General features: G+C 55.4%; 1 protein-coding gene across 5 annotated transcripts in view; it reads right to left on the bottom strand.

The window, feature by feature from the left end:
• Positions 1-3,313: 3,313 nt before the first annotated feature.
• SIGIRR (single Ig and TIR domain containing) overlaps positions 3,314-20,954 on the bottom strand; it is a 59,989-nt gene continuing 42,348 nt past the window's right edge. For all 5 annotated transcript variants that reach the window (XM_039911347.1, XM_029061311.2, XM_029061312.2 and 2 more), the window contains 6 exons: positions 20,155-20,313; positions 14,925-15,068; positions 14,287-14,389; positions 12,250-12,400; positions 6,873-7,050; positions 3,314-4,036 (listed from right to left, as the gene is read on the bottom strand). In XM_039911347.1, the coding sequence (XP_039767281.1) occupies positions 3,852-4,036; positions 6,873-7,050; positions 12,250-12,400; positions 14,287-14,389; positions 14,925-15,068; positions 20,155-20,313 (920 nt within the window). In that variant the 3' untranslated portion in view covers positions 3,314-3,851. The remainder of the gene's footprint in view (positions 4,037-6,872; positions 7,051-12,249; positions 12,401-14,286; positions 14,390-14,924; positions 15,069-20,154; positions 20,314-20,954) is intronic.

Genomic DNA, 20,954 nt, shown 5'->3' with positions numbered 1-20,954 from the left:
TCCCTCCTCTGGGCCTCAGTTTCCTCATCACTGACATGAAGAATCAATAACCGTCCTTCCATCTCCTCAGATTGGGAATTTGCCCGTCAAACGGCAGGGACTGTCTCTATCTGTTGCCGACTTGTTCATCCCAAGCGCTTAGTACAGTGCTCTGCACATAGTAAGCGCTCAATAAATACTATTGAATGAATGAATGAATGAATGAATTGGGAATTGTGTCCAGCCTGATTATCTCGCATTTACCGCCGTGCTTAGTACAGTGCTGGGCACATGGTAAGCCCTTAGTGCCAAAGTCTCATAATTACTATTAATATTACCGATAGTGCTAGGAAATGGGAGATTGCAGAGGAGAGAGGTTGGGTTTCGGGAGGGGGTCACTGAAATGCAGGGAGTGGACGAGCTCCAGTGGAAGGTATTGTAAAGCGAGAAGAGAAAGTGTCCCAAACAGAGCTTGAAGGGACGCCCCTCACCCTCAACAGTTAGGGTAGGAGATCAGAGACAGAAAAGAAGCTAGTGAAAAGAATAAAAAGAATTGTGGTATTTGTTAAACGCTTACTATGTGCCAAGTATTGTACTAAGCACTGGGGGAGATACAAGGTAATCAGGTCGTCCCACGTGGGGCTCACGGTCCAAGTAGGAGGGAACATATAGAAGCAGCGTTGCTCAGTGGAGAGCCCGGGCTTGGCAGTCAGAGGTCACGGGTTCTAATCCCGCCTCCGCCACTCGTCAGCTGTGTGACCTTGGGCAACTCACTTCACTTCTCTATGTCTCAGTTACCCCACCTTGTAATAATAACGTTGGTATTTGTTAAGCCCTTACTATGTGCAGAGCACTGTTCTAAGCGCTGGGAGAGATACAGGGTGATCAGATTGTCCCACGTGAGGCTCCCAGTCTTCATCCCCATTTCACAGATGAGGTCACTGAGGCCCAGAGAAGTGAAGTGACTTGCCCACAGTCACACAACTGACAAGTGGCAGAGTCAGGATTCGAACCCATGGCCTCTGACTCCCAAGCCCGGGATCTTTCCACTGAGCCACGGCGCTTAGAATAGTGCTTTGCACATAGTAAGCACTTAACAGATGCCATCATCATCATTATTATTATTATCCCCGTTTTACAGATGAGGAAACTGAGGCCTAAAAAAGTGAAGTGACTTGCGCAGCGAGTAATTGGCAGAGAAGGGATTAGAAGTCAGGTCCTCTGCCTCCCACCTCTCGGGGCGGCACCTGGAGAGTTTCCAGTCCTCTACCAGTCTCGGCTACGGGAGGGAGAGTCAAACAGAGGCCCGTCCGGTCCATTCCTACCTTGGGCAGTGGCTAGCGAGCGGAAGGCCACCCGCTACAAGTCAAAACTCACCGGTGCTGGGCAGCGGCGGCGCGGGAGAGAGTCGAGGGCAGAGATTTGAGTGGGCGGCGCGGAAGGCGGCGATTGGAAACCGCTTCCGTATTTTGACCAAGAAAACTCAGTGGATCCACTACCAGAAGGATCGCTGATGGAGAGCGGGGCGTTCCGGGAGAGATGCGTCCGCGGTGTCGCCGCGGGTCGGAAACGACTCGACGACACATGACAACAACAACCTCTGACTCCCGGGCCCGGGCTCTTTCCGCTAGGCCACGTTGCCTCTCTTGTGGGCAGGGAATGTGACTCTACCAACTCTATGATATTGTATATCCCCAAACGCTGAATACGGGGCTCCCCCCGCAGTAGGCACTCCAATAAATACAATTGATCGATTGATTGATTTACTAGCTTCCCCTAGACCTTCCTGCGCTTTCTTTCCCATGAATTCACCTTCAAATGAGCCACTTGCCTGCAGGCCTAGGGAACAGACAGTCTACACTGAGCCAAAACCCACTTCCAGGCCTCTGAGATCACTCTTTTAGTCGTGATGCAATCAGAGCAACAATTTAATTGTGCTATTTGCTAAGCGCTTATCCTGTGCCAAGCACTGAATTAAGCACTGGAGTAGATACGAGATGATCAGGTTGGACACGGTCCCTATCCTACGGAGAGGCGGCGTGGCTTACTGGAAAGAGCCCCAGCTTGGGAATCAGAGGTGGTGGGTTCTAATCCCGGCTCCGCCTCTTGTCAGCTGTGTGACTTTGGGCAAGTCAACACTTGTCAGCTGCGTTACTTTGGGCAAGTCAACACTTGTCAGCTGTGTGACTTTGGGCAAGTCACTTTACTTCTCTGGGCCTGAGTTACCTCATCTGTAAAATGGGGATGAAGATGATGAGCCCCCCACATGGGACAGTCTGATGATCTTGTATCTACGACAGTGCTCGGCACATAGTAAGCACTTAACAAATACCATCATCATCATTATATTATTCTCTGTGCCTCAGTTATCTCATGGGGATGAAGACGGTGAGCCCCACGTGGGACAATCTGATGACCTTTTATCTACCCCAGTGCTTACAACAGTGCTTGGCACATGGTAAGCGCTTAACCAATACCATCATTATTATTATTACCCCACATGGGGCTCATTGTCTAAGTAGGAAGGAGACTAGGTATTGAATGCCTCTTTTAAAGATGAGGAAACCGAGGCAGAGAAGTGAGCTGCCCAAGGTCACGCAGCAGGCAAATGGCAGAGCTGAGATTCGAACCCAGGACTTCGGGCTCCCAGGTCCCTGTTCTTTCTACTGGACCACACCAGGGGTTTGGGAGAAATCAGCTTGGTTTTTGGAATGGACTGTTGAACCCCTATTCTTCCGGACTCGGGGGACCGGCTGCAAGTGAGAAGCAGCGTGGCTCCGTGGAAACGGCATGGGGTTTAGGAGTCAGAGGTCATGGGTTCGAATCCCGGCTCCTCCACCTGTCAGCTGTGTGACTTTGGGCAAGTCACTTCACTTCGAGGCCTCGGTTCCCTCATCTGTAAAATGGGGATTAAGACTGTAAGCCTCACGTGGGACAATCTGATGACCCTGGATCTCCCCCAGCGCTTAGAACAGTGCTCGGCACACAGTAAGCACTTCACAAATACCATAATTATTATTATTACTATTAACATAAATTTTAAAAAACCCCAAGCCTTCAAAACCCACAGTGAGGGTGGTCGGGATGAGCAGATGGCTTCCGGTTCTCCCACCGGGGATGCCAGCTCTATATCCTCCCCGCTGCTCTCTCCCAGCAGCCCGGGGAGGGGGATCGGGGCTGCCTCAGTTTCCCTGTTTGGTCCTCCACCATGGGCAACCCCTCCCTAAGCTGACCCACGGTGGAGGAGGGGCAATTGTTCGTTTCCCACTTCCCCCTCCGGTAGGATCTTGCCTGGCCCCAGGCGGGACGGCGAGGCGGGGTGGGGAGACTGGTCTGGAATTATTGCCTTTATTTTCATTTCTGGAGGAAGGAACCAATCAGGGTGCTCCCTGGGAATGCTGGGGGGGGGGGGGTCTCCCCACAATCATCACCTTAACCCCATCCCGGAGGGACCCGAGTTGGAGGGGTGGGGGACAGAGCGACCCGGCATCTTTGACACAGCCGCACGGGGAGCGGCTGGAGGCGGGAAGAGAGGAAGCCTGGGGGTGGTCTTTGGGGGTCTGAGCCCGGCCAAGGGGGGGCGAGGGGGCACCCGGGGGTCGCGGTCCCCGATGTTTGGCATCACACCGACCCTCACGGCGGAGGGGGCCGTGTTCCCCGGGGGCGGGTTTGCTTCCTGGCTGCGGGCCGGGCTCCCCAAATCGAGGGGCCCGGGGGCCGGAGTCCGCACTGCTCCACGGGGGCAGCGGACGAGGACCCTCCCGGGCCTGCCTGCCCCCGGCCCCTCTAAGGTTGGAGATGTGCGTGCCCCTCGGGGAGTGGGGGGCCCGCCGCGGCCGCCCCCTCCGGCCTGCCCAGCCCGGGCCGGGCCCCTACACGTCGTCTTCGGTGACCAGGCAGTAGAAGTCCGTCCGCGCCCCGTAGTTGCGGGAGCCCAGGTCGGACACGTCGATGTCGGCCCTCGGCGGGGGCTCCCCCGACGGGGTCTCGGCCGGGGTCCGGGCCTCGGCGCTCAGGTACAGGGGGCGGGGGTCTTTGAAGATGGGCCCGCGGGTACCTGTGGGGGAAGGATGAAGTGCGAGACGTCGGCAGAGAGGAGGAGGAGACCGGTGAGCCCTCCTGGGGTATGCCCGCCCCACTAATCATCATGGTGGTATCTGTGAGGCGCTTACTGTGTACCAGGTGCCGTACTAAGCGCTGGGGTGGATGCAGACAAATCAGGTTGGATGCAGTCCCTTGTCCCACGTGGGACTCAACAGTTTCAATTCTCATTTTACAGGTGAGGCAATTGAGGTCCAGGGAAGTCAAGTGACTTGCTCAAGATCAGCAGAACAGCAGACAAGTGGCAGAGTCAGGATTAGAACCCATGACCTTCTGACTCCCAGGCCTGTGCTCTAGCCGCTACGCCATGCTCATTTAGACATGAAGTCGGCCCCAGACTGCCTTCTTTAAGGCCCAGCCTGATTTCTTTCCGGACTGGCTGCCTTAGGCACTTCCCCTCTGGCAGAGGGAGGGGAAAGGGAAGAGGAAGTGGACGTCAAGAAGGTAAACGTCCCGGCTTTTCCTCCTCCCCATCTCTTTGCCGGCCCCCTTCCCCCAGGCCCGGCATCACGGATGTCCCGGGGAAGCTTCTGGGGGGGTGGGCTGCCACGGCGGGGCAGCGGGACTCTGAGCATGATGCCCAGCAAGGAGCCGGGCCGGCCGGCCCGGCCCGATTTCCAGGATGCTCTGGGGCCGTCAGGGGCGGCCCGATTCCCGGCAGGCGGCGGGGTCCGCACGTCCTCGGGCGGGGAGGCCTGTGGCTGCCTCGCTCCAACGGAAAGCCCCTTCTCCCCTCCCCCCCAACTCTGCGCGGGGCCATATTTGACCGCGACGCCACTCGGCCCTCGAGGTTTCCTCCCGAGCTGGACAGACATGGGCCGCCCGCCGCAGGGTGGGGTGGGGGAAGGGGTTGGGGTGCTGACCTGATGAGCTCATGGCTACCCCAGCCCTCAGCCCAGGGCTTGGCACAGAGTAAGCGCTTCACACACCCGCCACTGTTCTTCTCCTCCTCATTAGGATGCCCCGTTCCCCGCCCTCCAGAAAACCCCAGCTTCCGGGCCAAGCCGGGGGAAGACCGGCCAGAGACACCAGTTTGGCCCCGTGTGCCCGCCTGCTTCAGACAATGCCTCCCACCAAGACGATTGTTCTCTCCGTCTCCAGGCCGGAAAAAAACGGAACGCTTTTTGGCCCGGGTGTATGGGAGGCCACACCGCCCCCCCCCAAATCCCACCACCCTCCGGGGCCAGTCCTGGTGTGACTCCCAAACTTAACAATAGAGAAAAACGCAACTACCGGGCGGTGGACGAACCCCTCCTGTCCGGGCTTGTTCTCCCGACGCCCCCGGGGCGCTATCGGTTGCGCTGTCGGGGGGCCGTCGGGGCTCCCCGCGGGTCGGGGAGCAGCCCGGGGGTCGCGTGGGCTGCCCCTCCCCTGGACCCAGGCCCCGGGATAACTCCCACCCCCAGCCCGTCTTCCCAAGCTGGGTTTTCTGGCGCTCCTCTGAGGATTGCCTCAGGAAGGGAGCGTCTGGATAGAGGAAGAGAGGGGTCTTTGTTCCTGGAATGTCTGCGGTGGGGGGAGGGGGGTTTGTATTAACTGTCCGAACCAAACTGCCGGGGGAGGTGGCCCACCCGAGGGGTGGCACGGGCGGTGTTCTGCCAACTGGGGGAGGTTGGCAGCAGTGTCAGATGCTGGCAGGCCCGCCCTGGCCGAGACGAACAAACAGCGCATTGAGCATCCGGCGGGCTGACGAGTCCAGTGGGCCATTGCTGAGGGGGACGGTGGGATCCATCAGGAGATGAGCGGAGTATAAATCACACGTGTGGGGGGTGGGGGGGATGAAGATGGGCGAGGAGGCCTAGGCTGGAGCCAACTGACCCAGACTTGGAAAGGAAGGAAGAGATTGGGTGTTCGGGGTGTGCGGTGGAGGTGTTGCGCAATAATAATAATAATGATGGTATTTGTTAAGCGCTTACTACGTGCCAGGCACTCTTCTAAACTCTGGGGTAGATACAAGCAAGTCGGATTGGACACAGTCCCTGTCCCACATGGGGCTTACAGTCTCACTCCCCACGCTGAAGCAGCGTGGCTCAGTGGCAAGAGCCCGGGCTTGGGAGTCAGAGGTCAAGGGTTCAAATCCTGGCTCTGCTACTTGTCTGCTGTGTGACTGTGGGCAAGTCACTTCACTTCTCTGTGCCTCAGTGACCTCATCTGTAAAATGGGGATGAAGACTGAGAGCCTCACGTGGGACGATCTGATTACCCTGCATCTACCCCAGCACTTAGAATAGTGCTCTGCACATAGTAAGTGCTTAACAAATACCAACATTATTATTATTTTGCAGGTGAGGTAACTGAGGCCCAGAGAAGTGATGCGACTAGCCCAAGGTCACACAGCAGGCAAGTGGCAAAGCTGGGATTAGAACCCATGACCTTCTGACTCCCAGGCCTGTGCCCTTTCCATTACATCACGCATCCGGCAGGAGCCGGGCTCCCTCGGGCAGAGACGGTAGCCCTGCTGGCACCCGGGGCCGGGGAATGTCTGTCAGGAGGCGGGCTACCCCGGTTGGAGCAGGTAGCCCCATCGGCTCCCCCCGAGGCAGCGAGAGCACCCCCGGCATCCAGTCGACGCCGTGCGGAAAGGACCTCCCGTCCGGGACCCTTATCCCCTGCCCTGCCCGGCCCGGCCGCCCCCCCGAGAAGAGCCGACGGCCTCGGGGCGCCCAGGGGCCGACGGGGGAACTCGGTGCCCGGCGTCCCACGGTGCCAGACGCGCCCCTCGGGCACCAGGAGGCCCAGTCCGGCCTACAGCGGCGGGGAGGGGGGATGGTGGGAGGGGTGGGGGCATCATACCCAGGTCTCCGTCGGGGTCGGGGTCAGCCCGAGCCTCCAGGTAGCTGCCGCTGTGCAGGGTGAGCATGGGGTCCTTGTCCTCCTGGAGCTGGGTCTGGGGGTCCCCCACGAGGGTCCGGTAGGGCAGCCGCCGGGGCAGGGCCAGGCACAGCTCCTTCCAGAAGTCCGAGGACGGCGTCTGCCAAGCAATCGCATTGATCGACTGATTGTTGGATTGATTTCTAGTACTGCCGGCCTCCCCCTCTGGACTCTCAGCTCACGGTGGGCAGGGAATGTGTCTGTTTATTATCCTGTCGTCCTCTCCCAAGCGCTTAGTAGAGAAGCGGCGCGGCTTAGTGGAAAGAGCCCGGGCTTGGGAGTCAGAGGACGTGGGTTCCAATCCCCGCTCCGCCACTCATTCGCTGTGTGACCGCGGGCAAGCCACTTCACTGCTCTGTGCCTCGGTGATCTCATCTGTAAAATGGGGATGATGACTGTGAGCCCCATGAGGGACAACCTGATCACTCTGTACCTCTCCCAGCGCAAAGGACAGTGCTTGGCAAGTAGTAAGTACTTAAGAAACACCATAATTATTATTACTACAGTGCTGTTCACACAGTAAGCTCTCGATAAATACGATTGAATGAATGAACGAATTGAGCGCTTACTGTGCGCACGGCACTGGAGCAGCACGTCATATTGATGGTCTTTGTTAAGTACTTACTACATATCAAGCACTGTTCTAAGCGCTGAGTTAGAGACAAGATAATTGGGTTGGACACACACGGGGCTCACGGTCTTAATCCCCATTTTACAGATGAGGGATTTATTGAGCGCTTATTACGTGCACAGCACCTGACTAAGTGCTTCATAACTGACAATGACTCGCCCCACCTTCAAAGCCTTTTTCAAAGCACATCTCCTCCAAGAGGCCTTCCCCGGCTAAGCCTTCATTTCTTCTACTCCCTCTCCTTTCTGCATCGCACCTGGCGCTCGGATTTTCCCCCTTCATTTACCCCACCTTCAGCTCCACATATGCCCATATCCGTCATTCCTTTATTTATATTCACGTGGAGCGCTCTGCACATAGTACGCACTTAATAAATACGATCGATTGATTGATGTCTGCCTCCCTCTCTGGACTGTAATCTCGTCATGGGCAGAAAATGTATCTACCAACTCTGTGATACTGTAGTCTCCCTAACACTTAGGACAGTGATCAGCACACAGTAAGCGATCAATACATTCCATTGATTGATTAATAATATTTGTGTTATTCGTTGAGCACTTACAATGCGTCGGCATTGTACTACACACGGGGAGACATGAAAGTTAATTAGATCCCACGTGCGGCTCTCAGTCTAAGCAGGAAGGAAAAAGAGATTGAATCTCCATTTTGCAGGTGAAGGAACTGAGGGACAGAGAAGTCCATGCCTACGGTCACAAGGCAGACAGGTGGGGGACTGAGATTAGAACCCAGATCCCCAGACTCCCAGGATGAGGCTCCTTCCACTAGGCCATGTGGTTTACTCGCTGGAGTGGGCTACTTTGGCCTCCCTGCAGTTTGGAGGGTTGGATTTTTTTCCAACGGGGTGGGGGGCAAGGGGCAATCCCTCCCCCCACCGCCCCGTGCCCCCAACTTTTCCATTTGCAGCTCCCTGAGGGCAGGAACTGCGCTCGTTCACTCAGACTGAAATACCCCCATGCCTAGAAAAATACTCAGCCCACCAGAAAATGCTCAGCCCCCTGTAAAGTGCTCGCTCCATTGACATACGGGTGTCACGTTCGTTTGTACGTTCGTTCATTTCTTCATTCCTTCAATTGCATAAATAATAATAATCATGATAATCATTTGTTAAGCACTTACTATGCTATACTACTATATACTTACTATACAATGCCAAGCATTGTTTTAACCGCTGCGGTAGATACAAGGTAGCCAGGTTGTCCCACGTGGGGCTCACAGTCTTAATCCCTATTTTACGGATGAGGGAAGTGAGGCCCAGAGAAGTGAAGTGACTTGCCCAAGGTCACCCAGCACACACAAGTGGCGGAGCTGGAATCAGAACCCAGGTCCTCTGACTTCCAAGCCCGGGCTCTTTCCACTAGGCCGTACCGCTTCCCTAACGAGTGCTGAGGGTTTTCCCAACTCCCGGGCCCGCCCAAATATCCAGGTAGCTTTGGCTCCCCATCAGGGAAGGAGACTCCTTATCAACCAATGGTATTTATTGGATGCTTACTGTGTGCAGAGCGCTGAACTAAGCGCTTGGGAGAGTCCACTAGGACAATCTAACAGACTCCCTAGATTCTTTGGCGGGAGGTTGGGCCAGCTCTGTCTGTCTGTACGTATTTATTCGAGAAGCAGTGTGGCTCAGTGGAAAGAGACCGGGCTTGGGAGTCAGAGGTCGTGGGTTCAAATTCTGACTCCGCCACTTGTCAGCCGTGTGACTTTGGGCAAGTCACGTCACTTCTCTGTGCCTCAGTACCCTCCTCTGTAAAATGGCGATTAAGACTGTGAGCCTCACATGGGACAACCTGATGAATCTGTATCAACCCCAGCGCTTAGAACAGTGCTCTGCACATACTAAGCGCTTAACAAATACCAACATTATTATTATTACTAATTCTATTTATTTATACTGATGCTATTGATGCCCGTCTACTTGTCTTGCTTTGTTTTGTTGTCTGCCTCCCCGCATCTAGACTGGGAGCCCATTGTTGGGTAGAGATCGTCTCTATCTGTTGCCAAATTGGACTTTCCAAGTGTTAGTCCAGTGCTCTGCACACAGTAGGCGCTCAATAAATTCGATTGAATGAATGAATGAATGACCCACAGCCTTCTCCCGTCACGGGGCGGTGCTGTCTTCTAGGAAACCCTGGGGAAACATCGGCTCCAACTACCCACCGCGGGTTTCCTAGGAGACAGCACCATCCCGTGGCCAGTTGTTATTAATAATAATAATAATTATTATTATGGCATTTGTTAAGCGCTTACTATGTGCAAAGCACTGTTCTAGGCGCTGGGGAAGATACAAGGTGATCAGGTTGTCCCACGTGGGGCCCACAGGCTTCATCCCCATTTTACACATAGGGTAACTGAGGCACAGAGAAGTTAAGTGACTCGCCCAAAGTCACACCGCTGACAAGTGGCTGAGCCGGGTAATTATAATGATAATAGTTGTTAATAATAATAATGGTATTTGTTAAGTGCTTGACAGGCACTGTAACTAAGCGCCGGGGTGGTTACAAGCAAATCAGGTTGGAAACGGTTCCTGTCCCATATGGGACTCCCCATCTTAATCCCCATTTTACAGATGAGGGAACTGAGGCCCAGAGGAGTGAAGTGACTTGCCCAAAGATACAGAGCAGACAAGGGGCAGAGCCGGGAATAGAACCCATGACCTTCTGACTCCCAGGCCGGGGATTTATCCACTAGGCCAGGTTGTTAAGCACTTACTATGCGCCAGGCACCGTACTAAGCGCTGGGGTGGATACAATTACATTGGGTTGGACACAGTCCATGTCCCATTTGGGGCTCACAGTCTCCATCCCCATTTTCCAGATGAGGGAACTGAGGCACAGAAGAAGGGAAGTGAGTTGCCCAAGGCCACAGAGCAGATGAGGGGCAAAGCTGGGATTAGAACCCAGGACCTTCTGACTGTAAACCCGTGATTAGACTTTAAGCCCGTCACTGGGCGGGGATTATCTCTATCTGTTGCCGAATTGTACATTCCAAGCGCTTAGTACAGTGCTCTGCACATAGTAAGCGCTCAATAAATACTACTGAATGACTCCCAGGCCCAAGCTCTTCCCACTAGATCACGCTACTTTTCCAGATCTCGTGGCCTGGCGCGACCCCATCAGCCCAAGATGAGGGCGGGAGGGGTCCCGAAGGAAGCCGGCCAGGGAGGGCCAGGCTCATCGTGGCCACCAGTCGATCAATCGTATTTATTGAGCGCTCATTTTGTGCCGATCACTGTAGTAAGCGCTTGGAAGTGTCCAATACAACAATATAACAGTCGCATTCCCCGCCCACAAGGAGTTTACACTCTAGAGGGGGAGACAGGCATTAAGGAGTGAGGAAAAGAAGGTTTTTTGGTTTTTTTGAGTAGGGCCAGGGGAACACTGACCCTCCCCCTGCCCAGGCTGGCCACACAGCAGGGCCTGGAAGCGGCGCAGGGTGGGGAGGTCTACCCAGCGCTTAGTACAGTGCCTGGTGCACAGTAACTGCTTAACAAATACCATTATTATTATTAGCACTCAGTGTCCAGCGCTTAAAACAGTGCTCGGCACAGAATAAGCACAGAGAAGCAGCGTGGCTTAGTGGAAAGAGCCCGGGCTTGGGAGTCAGAGGAAGTGGGTTCTGATCCCGGCTCGGCCACTTGTTTGCTGTGTGACCTGGGGCAAGTCACTTCACTTCTCCGTGCCTCAGCTGCCTCATCTGTCAAATGGGGATGAAGACTGTGAGCCCCATGTGGAACAAGCTGATAACCTTCTATCTACCCCAGGGCTTAGAAAAGTGCTTGGCACATAGTAAGTGCTTAACAAATACTATTATTATTAATAATAAGTGCTTAACAAGTACCATAATTATTCTTACAGTGCTGGCAACTGGTCTGGGTTGGGGAGTAGCGGGGGGAAGGGGACATCCAACTCGTGCCTGCTGAACTCCTCCCCTAGAGGCAGGGATTGTCTCTATCTGTTGCCGAGTTGTCCATTCCAAGCGCTTAGCACAGTACTCTGCACATAGTAAGCGCTCAATAAATACTATTGAACGAATAAATGAACTCGCTTTTGTCTTTCTATACAGGGGAGTCCTACAAAGGTCAGAGGGGGATTCCTCTAGATGGTAAACTCGTTGTGGGCAGGGAACGTTGTCTACCGTCTCTTCTTTTTAGTTGTTTTTTGTTTGTTTTGTGGTAACACCATTTCAAAAAAAAGGAGCTTCCAGTCCAGGGGATGATGACGATTCATTTGTTCATTCAATCATATTTACTGAGCACTTACTGTGTGCAGAGCACTGGACTAAGCGCTTGGGACATATATTTTTATTACCCTATTTATTTTGTTAATGAGGTGTCCAGCCCCTCGATTCTATTTATCATGATTTAAGTTGTCTTGTTTTGGTCCGTCTGTCTCCCCCGATTAGACCGTGAGCCCGTCATTGGCTATCTGTTGCCGAAATGTCCCCTGCAAGCGCTTAGTACAGTGCTCTGCACATAGTAAGCGCTCAATAAATACGACCGAATGAATGGCAAAAAGAAAATAAACAGACACGGTCCCTGCCCACCACGAGCTTAGAGGCTCCGGATGATTGAGAGCGTGTGGCTGGCCGGGTTTCCAGGTGCCCGCTCGCCCCCCGCCGTGCCCGTGCCCGGGGCCCCCCGGCCGTGCCCACCATGGATCCGGCCCTCCAGAGCAGCAGGGTGACGGTGTGCTTGTGTTGCCGCAGCAGGCGGATGGCCGGGTGAGACAGCTCTCGGTACTGGCTCTCGAACGCGATGAAGATGGGTTTTCGGGACAGTTCCAGCAGCCTCCACAGCCCTTCCCTGCAAAACAGGACCCCCCCAAACCCTCACCGGGGGGCTGCGGAAGGCTCCGGTCGACCCCACCCGCCTCCCCGCCCCCCCACCGCTCCCCCCTTGGCGGCCCCCTACTCGGAAGCCCAGGCTACAGACCCTGCTGTGAGCCCCTCTCCCTCCTCTGCCCTAGAATTCATCCATCCATCGGTGGGATTTATTGAGTGCCGACTATGTGCGGAGCACTGGACGAAGCTCTTGGGAGAGGACAATAATAATCACTATGCTATCCGTTAAGCGCTTTCTACGTGCCAAGCACTGATCCAAGCCCTGGGGTAGATACGAAGCAATGTGGTTGTTCCACGTGGGGCTCAGAGTCTTAATGCCCATTTTCCAGATGAGGGAACTGAGGGCCAGAGAAGTGAAATGACTTGCCCAAAGTCACACAGCTGACAAGCGGTGGAGCTGGGATTAGAACCCACGACCTCCGACTCCCAAGCCCGGCCTCTTTCCACTAAGCCACGCTGCTTCACAAATACTCTGTTGTACTGTCCTATCCCGGGTAATAAGAATTATTATTAATAATAATGTTGGTATTTGTTAAGCGCTTACTATGTGCAGAGCACTGTTCTAAGCGCTGGGGGGAGAGACAGGGTAATCAGGTTGTCCCACATGAGGCTCACATTCTTCATCCCCATTTTACAGATGAGGGAACTGAGGCCCAGAGACGTGAAGTGACTTGCCCACAGTCACACAGCTGACAAGCGGCAGAGCCGGGATTCGAACCCATGACCTCTGCCTCCCAAGCCCGGGCTCTTTCCACTGAGCCACGCTGCTTCTCTATGATGGTATTTGTTAAGTGCTTACTATGTGCCAAACACTGTTCTAAGCACCAGGGTAGATTCAGAGTCATCAGGTTGCCCACGTGGGACTCACGGTCTTAATCCCCCTTTAACAGATGAGGTCACTGAGGCCCAGAGAAGTGACTTGCCCAAAGTCACACAGCTGACAAGTGGTGGAGGCGGGATTAGAACCCCCGACCTCTGACTCCCAAGCCGGGACTCTTTCCACTAAGCCACGCTGCTTGAACCGCTAGCGATTGACCAGTTGATTGGATTTATTGAGTGCTGACTGTGTGCAGAGCACTGGACTAAGTGCTTGGGAGAGGGTAATAATAATAATAATAATAATAATGTCGGTACTTGTTAAGCGCTTACTATATGCAGAGCACTGTTCTAAGTGCTGAGGGAGATAGAGGGTCATCAGGTCCCTCGTGGGGCTCACAGTCTTCGTTCCCATTTTACAGATGAGAGAACTGAGGCCCAGAGACGTGAAGTGACTTGCCCACAGTCACATCGCTGACAAGTGGCCGAGCCGGCATTCGAACCCATGACCTCTGACTCCCAAGCCCGGGCTCTTGCCACTGAGCCACGCTGCTTCTCATTGATTGATCTCATTGACTGATCGATGACGGCCACTGAGAAGCCGCCCTGGGAGTCTCTCAGCAAGTCGAGGGTCCCTAATGGAAAAAGAGTTGGGGGACCTGGGTTCTAATCCCGGCTGCGCCCCCGGTCTGCCGTGGGACCGTGGGCAAGTCACTTCACTCCTCTGAGCCTCGGTTTCAGCATCTGTAAGATGGGGACTGGTCTCCTTCCCACCTGGAAACCCCCTGGGAGAGAAGGGTCTGGGCCGGATCTGGATGCTGCTCTACCTACCTCAGGGCTCCGGACAGTGCTCGGCACAGTGCTCGGCACAGGGTAAGCGCTTAACCGATATCGGTTATCGTCAATCCTATCCCCGAAGGAGGTGCGTGGGTACCGGGTCACGCTGCAGGGTAAATGTGTCCCTTCCCCAAGACCCCCCGTCCCCCCTCCGGCCTCTCCCCTCCCCCCCGCCCCGCCCGGCCGCCAGCGTACTTGAAATTGGTGTTGCACCAGTCCTGCTCCAGGTAGGCGTTGGAGAGAACGACGATGAGACGCCGGCAGCGGCTGACGTTCATGATCAGGTCGGCCGAGGGTTCTGTGCCCGGGATGGACGGACGGACGGACGGACGGACGGACGGAGGGAAGGGAGGGAGTTAGCCGGGCCGGTCAGTGTGGGAGGAAAAGGGACGGGGACGACTTGCCTCCTACTCATGTCTGTCTCGCCTTCTAGACTGTCAGCTCGTTGCGGGCAGGGAATGGGTCTGTTTATTGTTCTACTGGACTCTCTCAAGCGCTCAGTGCTCTGCACACAGTTAGCACCCCATAAATACGATCGAATGAATGAATGACGATGGGCTGGGGTCCCCCTGGGGTCTCTCTGAGCCAGGGAGAGAGCCGGGCTGGTCAGTCTCAAAGGGCAGGGACCGTCTCTATCTGTTGCCGATTTGTACATTCCAAGTGCTTAGTACAGTGCTCTGCACATAGTAAGCGCTCAATAAATACTATTGAATGAATGAATGAATGTGATGGGGAAAGGATGGGGATGATGGGTTGGGGGTCCCTTTGGTGGGTGAGCGAGGGGAAAGATGGGCGAGGGGAAAGATGGACCCCTCCCCACCCCCGTCACGCACCTGAGTGAGGGAGGATGTCTTTGTCATCCAGGAACAGCTTGTAGCCGTGCCGATTCTCCAAGTGGGGCTTGACGATGAAATTCACAAACTTCCGGTCATCGGCCGAGTTGATGTAGGAGACGTAGGCGTCGTAGAGTTTCCCGTCTTGGGGGGCGGAAGGGACGGGGCAGAGAGGTCGAGGGAAAAAGCAGGGAGGACACTCAGGTTCTCTCGGGGAAGTCCGTTGACGGCGACCCCATCTGCCAAGCCCTACTGAAATCAGGCCTCCTCCGGGAAGCCTTCCCCGACTGACCCCCCCATTTCGCATCCCTCCTTCCTCAGGTCCTGCACTGCGGTCTAGTGGGTAGAGCCCGGGCCTGGGAGTCGGAAGGACCTGGGTTCTACTCCCAGCTCCGCCGTGAGTCTGCTGGGTGACCTTTGACAAGTCACTTTACTTCTCTGGGCCCCAGATGCCTCATCTGTAAAATGGGGATGAAGGCTGTGAGCTTAATGTGGGACAGGGACTGCATCCAACCTGATGACCTTGTATCTAGCCCACCGCTTAGTACAGTGCCTAACATATAGTAAGCACTTAACAAATACCATTATTATCATCATCAGCTGGCATGGGAGTCCGTACTCCCTAAGCTCTTAGGTAAGATACCTTGTATCTATTCTAGCACTTAGAACAGTGCTCGGCACATAGTAAGCACTTAACAAATACTATTATTATTATTATTATCCCCACTGCACTTATTTACTCATTCGCTCCCATGGCTTGAAAAATGGTTACAGGAGGAGAGTGGTGAGGTAGGAGGGAGCAAGGGGATGGAGGGTTTTAAAGCCAATAGTGAGGAGTTTCTGTTTGATGCAGAGGTGGATGGACAACCAGTGGAGGGTCTTGAGGAGCGGGGAAACATGTCCTGAGCCTTTCCGTAGAAAAAGGATCCGGGCAGCAGAGTGAAGTGTGGACTGGAGTGGGGAGAGACGGGAGGTCAGCAAGGAGGCTAATGCAATAATCCACGCAGTTTAGGATGACTTGCTCCCTTTGTTCTTCCCCCCTCCTAGCTCCACGGCATTTATGTAATATCTATCGCTTATTTATATTAAATGTCAGTCTCCCCCGGCTCCAGACTGTAAACCCCCGGTGGGCAGGGAATGTGTCTGTTTATTGTTGTATTGTCCTCTCTCAAGCTCTTAATACAGTGCTCTGCACCCAAAAGTGCTCAATAAATACAAATGAGTGAATTACCACCTCTGGGAGGAATACTCCCAAATCTCCATCTCCAGCCCTGATCTCCCTCCTTCTCTGCAGTCTCACATTTCCTCTTGTATTCTGAGAACTGCAAGGGGCAGCGGGGGGCTGCATAGTAATAATCATCGGTGTCTGTAATGCGCTTACTATGTGCTAAGCGCTTTACCCTATTTATTTTGTTAATGAAGTGTCCATCCCCTCGATTCTATTTATCGTGATTAAGTTGTCTTGTTTCTGTCCATCCGTCTCCCCCGATTAGACTGTGAGCCCGTCAATGGGCAGGGATGGTCTCTATCTGTTGTCGAATCGTCCATTCCAAGCGCTTAGTCCAGTGCTCTGCACAGAGTAAGCGCTCAGTAAATACTCTTGAAAGAATGAATGAATGTTCTATGCACTGGGGTCCACACGAGGTAATCGGGTTGTCCCACGTGGGGCTTCCAGTCTTCCTCCCCATTTTACAGAAGAGGGAACCGAAGCCCAGAGAAGTGAGGTGACTCGCCCAGGGTCACCCAGCAGACGAGGGGCGCAGCCGGGATTAGAACTCACGCCCTCTGAACTCCAAGCCCAGGCTTTCGCCATTAGGCTCCTCCGCATAGAGACGCAGGGGGGGCAGCAGAGAGCAGCAGAGGGCTGCACAGAGACGTAGGGGGCAGCAGGGGGCAGCACGGAGACAGGGGGCAGCTGAGGGCTGCGTGGCTCAGTGGAAAGAATCCGGGTTTGGGAGTCAGAATTCATGGGTTCGAATCCCGGCTCTGCCACTTAGCTGTGTGACTGTAGGCAACTCACTTCACTTCTCTGGGCCTCAGTTCCCTCATCTGTAAAATGGGGATTAACTGTGAGCCTCACGTGGGACAACCTGATTATCCCGTATCTACCGCAGCGCTTAGAACAGTACTCTACACGTAGTAAGCGCTTAATACCAACATTATTAGAAATGTAGGGGCAGCAGGGGGCAGCAGAGGGCTGCAGAGAGACGCAGGGAGCAGCAGAGAGCAGTAGGGGGCAGTAGAGGGCAACAGGGGGCAGCAGAGAGCAGCAGGGGGTGGCAGAGGGCTGCACAGAGACGTAGGGGGCAGCAGGGGGCAGCACGGAGACATGGGGGCAGCAGAGAGCTGCATAGAAATGTAGGGGCAGAAGGGGGCGGCAGAGGGCTGCAGAGAGACGTAGGGGGCAGCAGAGGGCAGCAGAGAGACGTAGGGAGCAGCAGGGAGCAGTAGGGGGCAGCAGAGAGCGGCAGGGGGTGGCAGAGGGCTGCACAGAGTCATGGGGGCAGCAGGGGGCAGCAGAGGGCTGCAGAGAGACGCAGGGGGCAGCAGAGGGCAGCAGGGGGCAGCAGAGGGCTGCACAGAGACGTAGGGGCCAGCAGAGGGCAGCAGAGGGCTGCAGGGGGCAGCCGAAGGTTGCATAAAGACGTATGGGGCAGCAGGGGGCAGCAGAGGGCTGCACAGAGATATAAGGGGCAGCGGGGGGGCAGCGGGGGGCTGCATTATCATCATCATCAGGAAAGAGGCCGGGCTGGGGAGTCTGAGGTCATGGGTTCGAATCCCGGCTCTGCCACTTGGCAGCTGGGTGACTGTGGGCAAGTCACTTCACTTCTCCGGGCCTCGGTTCCCTCATCTGTCAAATGGGGATGAAGACGGTGAGCCACCTGTGGGCCAACCCGATGACCTGTATCTCCCCCAGCGCTTAGAATGGTGCTCTGCACATAGTAAGTGCTTAACAAATACCAACATTATTATTATTATTATTTGCAGAGAAGCAGCATGGCTTAGTGGAAAGAGGCCGGGCTTGGGAGTCAGAGGTCATGGGTTCTAATCCCGACTCTGCCACTTGTCTGCTGTGTGACCTTAGGCAAGTCACTTCACTTCTCTGGGCCTCGGTTACCTCATCTGTAAAAATGGGGATTAAAAAATGTGAGCCCCATGAGGGACAATCTGATGATCCTGTATCTACCCCAGCACTTAGAACAGTGTTCTGCACATAGTAAGCGCTTAACAAATGCCATAATTATAATTAATTATTATTTGTTAAGCGTTTACTATGTGCCAAGCACTTTTCTAAGCCCTGGGGGACATACAAGGTGATCAGGTTGTCCCAAGTGGGGCTCACAGTCTTCAACCCCACTTTACAGATGAGGGAACTGAGGCACGGGGCAGTTAACGTGGCTTAGTGGAAAGGGCCCGCGCTTGGGAGTCAGAGGCCGTGGGTTCTAATCCCAGCTCCACCACTTGTCAGCTGTGTGACCTCGGGCAAGTCACTTAACTTCTCTGTGCCTCAGTTACCTCATCTGTAAAAATGGGGATTTAAAAATGTGCACCCCACATGGGACAATCTGATTAACCTCTATCAACCCCAGCGCTTAGAACAGTGCTCTGCACATAGTAAGCACTTAACAAATACCATAATTTGTTTTTTTAAAGTGACCGGCCCCAAGCCACCCAGCTGACAAGTGGCGGAGCCAGGACTAGAACCCACGACCTCTGGCTCCCAGGCCCGGGCTCTTTCCACTGAGCCACGCTGCTTCAAGAGAGCATAGAGATGTAGGGGGCAGCGGGGGCAGGCCGGAGACCCGGGCCGGGGGGAGCAGGGGGCAGCCGGGGGCAGCAAAGTCCCGGCCACCCAGCCTGCTTCGGCCTTCAATCGTCACCGGGGTCATCTATTGAGCGCTTACTATGTTTAGAGCGCCGGACTAAGTGCTTGGGAGAGGACCACGTGGCAGAGAAGGGCAGTCAGTCGACCAGTGGTACTTATTGAGCGCTTTCTTTAGGGTATTTCTGAAGCACTTCTCTTACTGGAAGTTTTACCGCATTTGTAGCGGACGGAGAGACGTTCGAAACAGTTGACGGTTTTTCTCTCCCGGGTCGATTATCGATAATCAAGGAACATGGCGTTACGGAGGCCTCGTTACGAAGAGCCTCGAAAAAGTCACGGAAGGCGCCGACGTAACGATCGCCACGGAAATACAAGTCGTCAATTCTATGGTGTTTCCAGTGACGGCGTATGGATCCGAAAGCCGGACGGTGGGAAAAAAAAAAAAAAAAACGGGAAAGAAAGAGCCTCGATTCTTTTGAAATGTGGTGTTGGAGAGGCTTTGGCGAAGACTGTGTTTGTTTTTCCGACGTGGAAAAACAAACAAGGGGGTTTTAGAGTAAATTAGGCCAAAGTGGTCTTTGGGAGGTCAAATAACTCGGTTTAGATGCGCACATTCTGGACACGTCATCTTCGATTCCCTGGAGAAGAGGCTGATGCTAGAAAAAGTCCAGGGAAATTACGGAAGAGGCAGACGGGCGACTAGATGGACAGAGACCATAACAGCGATAACGGAAGACCGTTAGAAAGGTTGCGGATTATGGCAGAGGACGGACGTCCCGGATCGGAAACGACCCGATGGCCCTCGATATTAAAAATCGGAATACGTGCCAGGCACCGTAGTAAGCGGTAGGGTAGATACTAAGTAAATCGGGTCGGACCCAATCCCCGTCCCACGTTGCGGGGGTCACGGTCTTCATCCCCATTCGACAGGTGGGGGAACCGAGGCCCAGAGAAGCGACTCGCCCAAGGGCACGGGGGAGAGGTGGGATGAGAGAAATAGCGTGGCTCAGTGGCAAGAGCCCGGGCTTGGGAGTCAGAGGTGGTGGGTTCAAATCCCGGCTCAGCCGCTTGTCGGCTGTGAGACTTTGGGGCGACTCGCTTCGCTTCTCTGGGCCTCAGTTCCCTCATCTGTCAAGTGGGGATGAAGACCGGGACGACCCGATGGCCTCGTATCCTCCCCGGCGCTCGGAACCGTGCCCTGCGCGTAGTAGGCGCCTCCCGGATGCCACCGTCATCGTTAGTGGTAGTATCAGGACGCGGGGCCGGGCTCTTCCCACTGGGCCGCAGGGCGGGAACGTCCGGACGGAGCCCCGGACGACGTGGGCCCCCACCCCGAGCGGAAGCCCGGCCCGGCCGCCCCGCCTCCCGCCCCCCGGGGTCTCGGTCGCCCCCCCCGGCTCTGACCGTTGATCTCGAAGTCCCCGTAGTTGTTGCGGTACCAGAGGCGGGCGTTGAGGCGGCAGTTCCGGGCGAGCAGCAGGGCCCCCGCCAGCAGCAGCAGAGCCAACCCCAGCAGCGCCGCCGGCGGCCCCCACGCCGACCACCACCACCGGCCCGACGCCTCTACGGAGACACAATCCGGGGGGGGAGGGGGGCCGGCGTGGGGCCCGCGCACCTGCCCGCCCCACCCTCGCACCCCGAGACGCACACACACCCACCCCCGGGACACCTCCGCCACAGGGGCACGCGTCCGACACCCGGAGACGCGTCCACCGCGAGGGCACACACCCAACACACCCCGGGGGGCGCGTCCAACGCACCCATGAGGACGCGCCAGAGGGAAATGTCCACCACACGTGGCCACGCTCAACGCCCACGTGGGCACTCGACACGGGCACGCGGGAACACATCCACCACGCGGGCACGCCCGCCACCCACATGGGCACAGGCCAAGGGGACACACCCACCTCGCGGGTACACCCCGGGCACACACGTGACATACCCGGCACACGGAGGGGGCGGTCCGCTGGGCCGACGTTGGCCAAGGGACTCGGGGCGGACACGTCGCCGCGTGACCCCCGACCCGGGACCGGCCTCTCTCCAGCCCGCACCCCCAATGTTTTATTTTTCCTTCACGGTACTTGTTAAGCGCTTACTCTGTGCCGGGCGCTGTACTAAGCGCCGGGGAGATGCAACGTTTATCTTTTTTTTTAAGGGCATCTTTTAAGCGCTTCCGTGCCAGGCATCACAGTCAACGCCGCGCA

Source organism: Ornithorhynchus anatinus, chromosome 3, assembly GCF_004115215.2.
Source record: "Ornithorhynchus anatinus isolate Pmale09 chromosome 3, mOrnAna1.pri.v4, whole genome shotgun sequence".
NCBI classification, from domain to species: Eukaryota; Metazoa; Chordata; class Mammalia; order Monotremata; family Ornithorhynchidae; genus Ornithorhynchus; species Ornithorhynchus anatinus.
The sequence above is the reverse complement of the archived record's forward strand: the minus strand, read 5'-3'. Positions and strand labels throughout refer to the sequence as shown.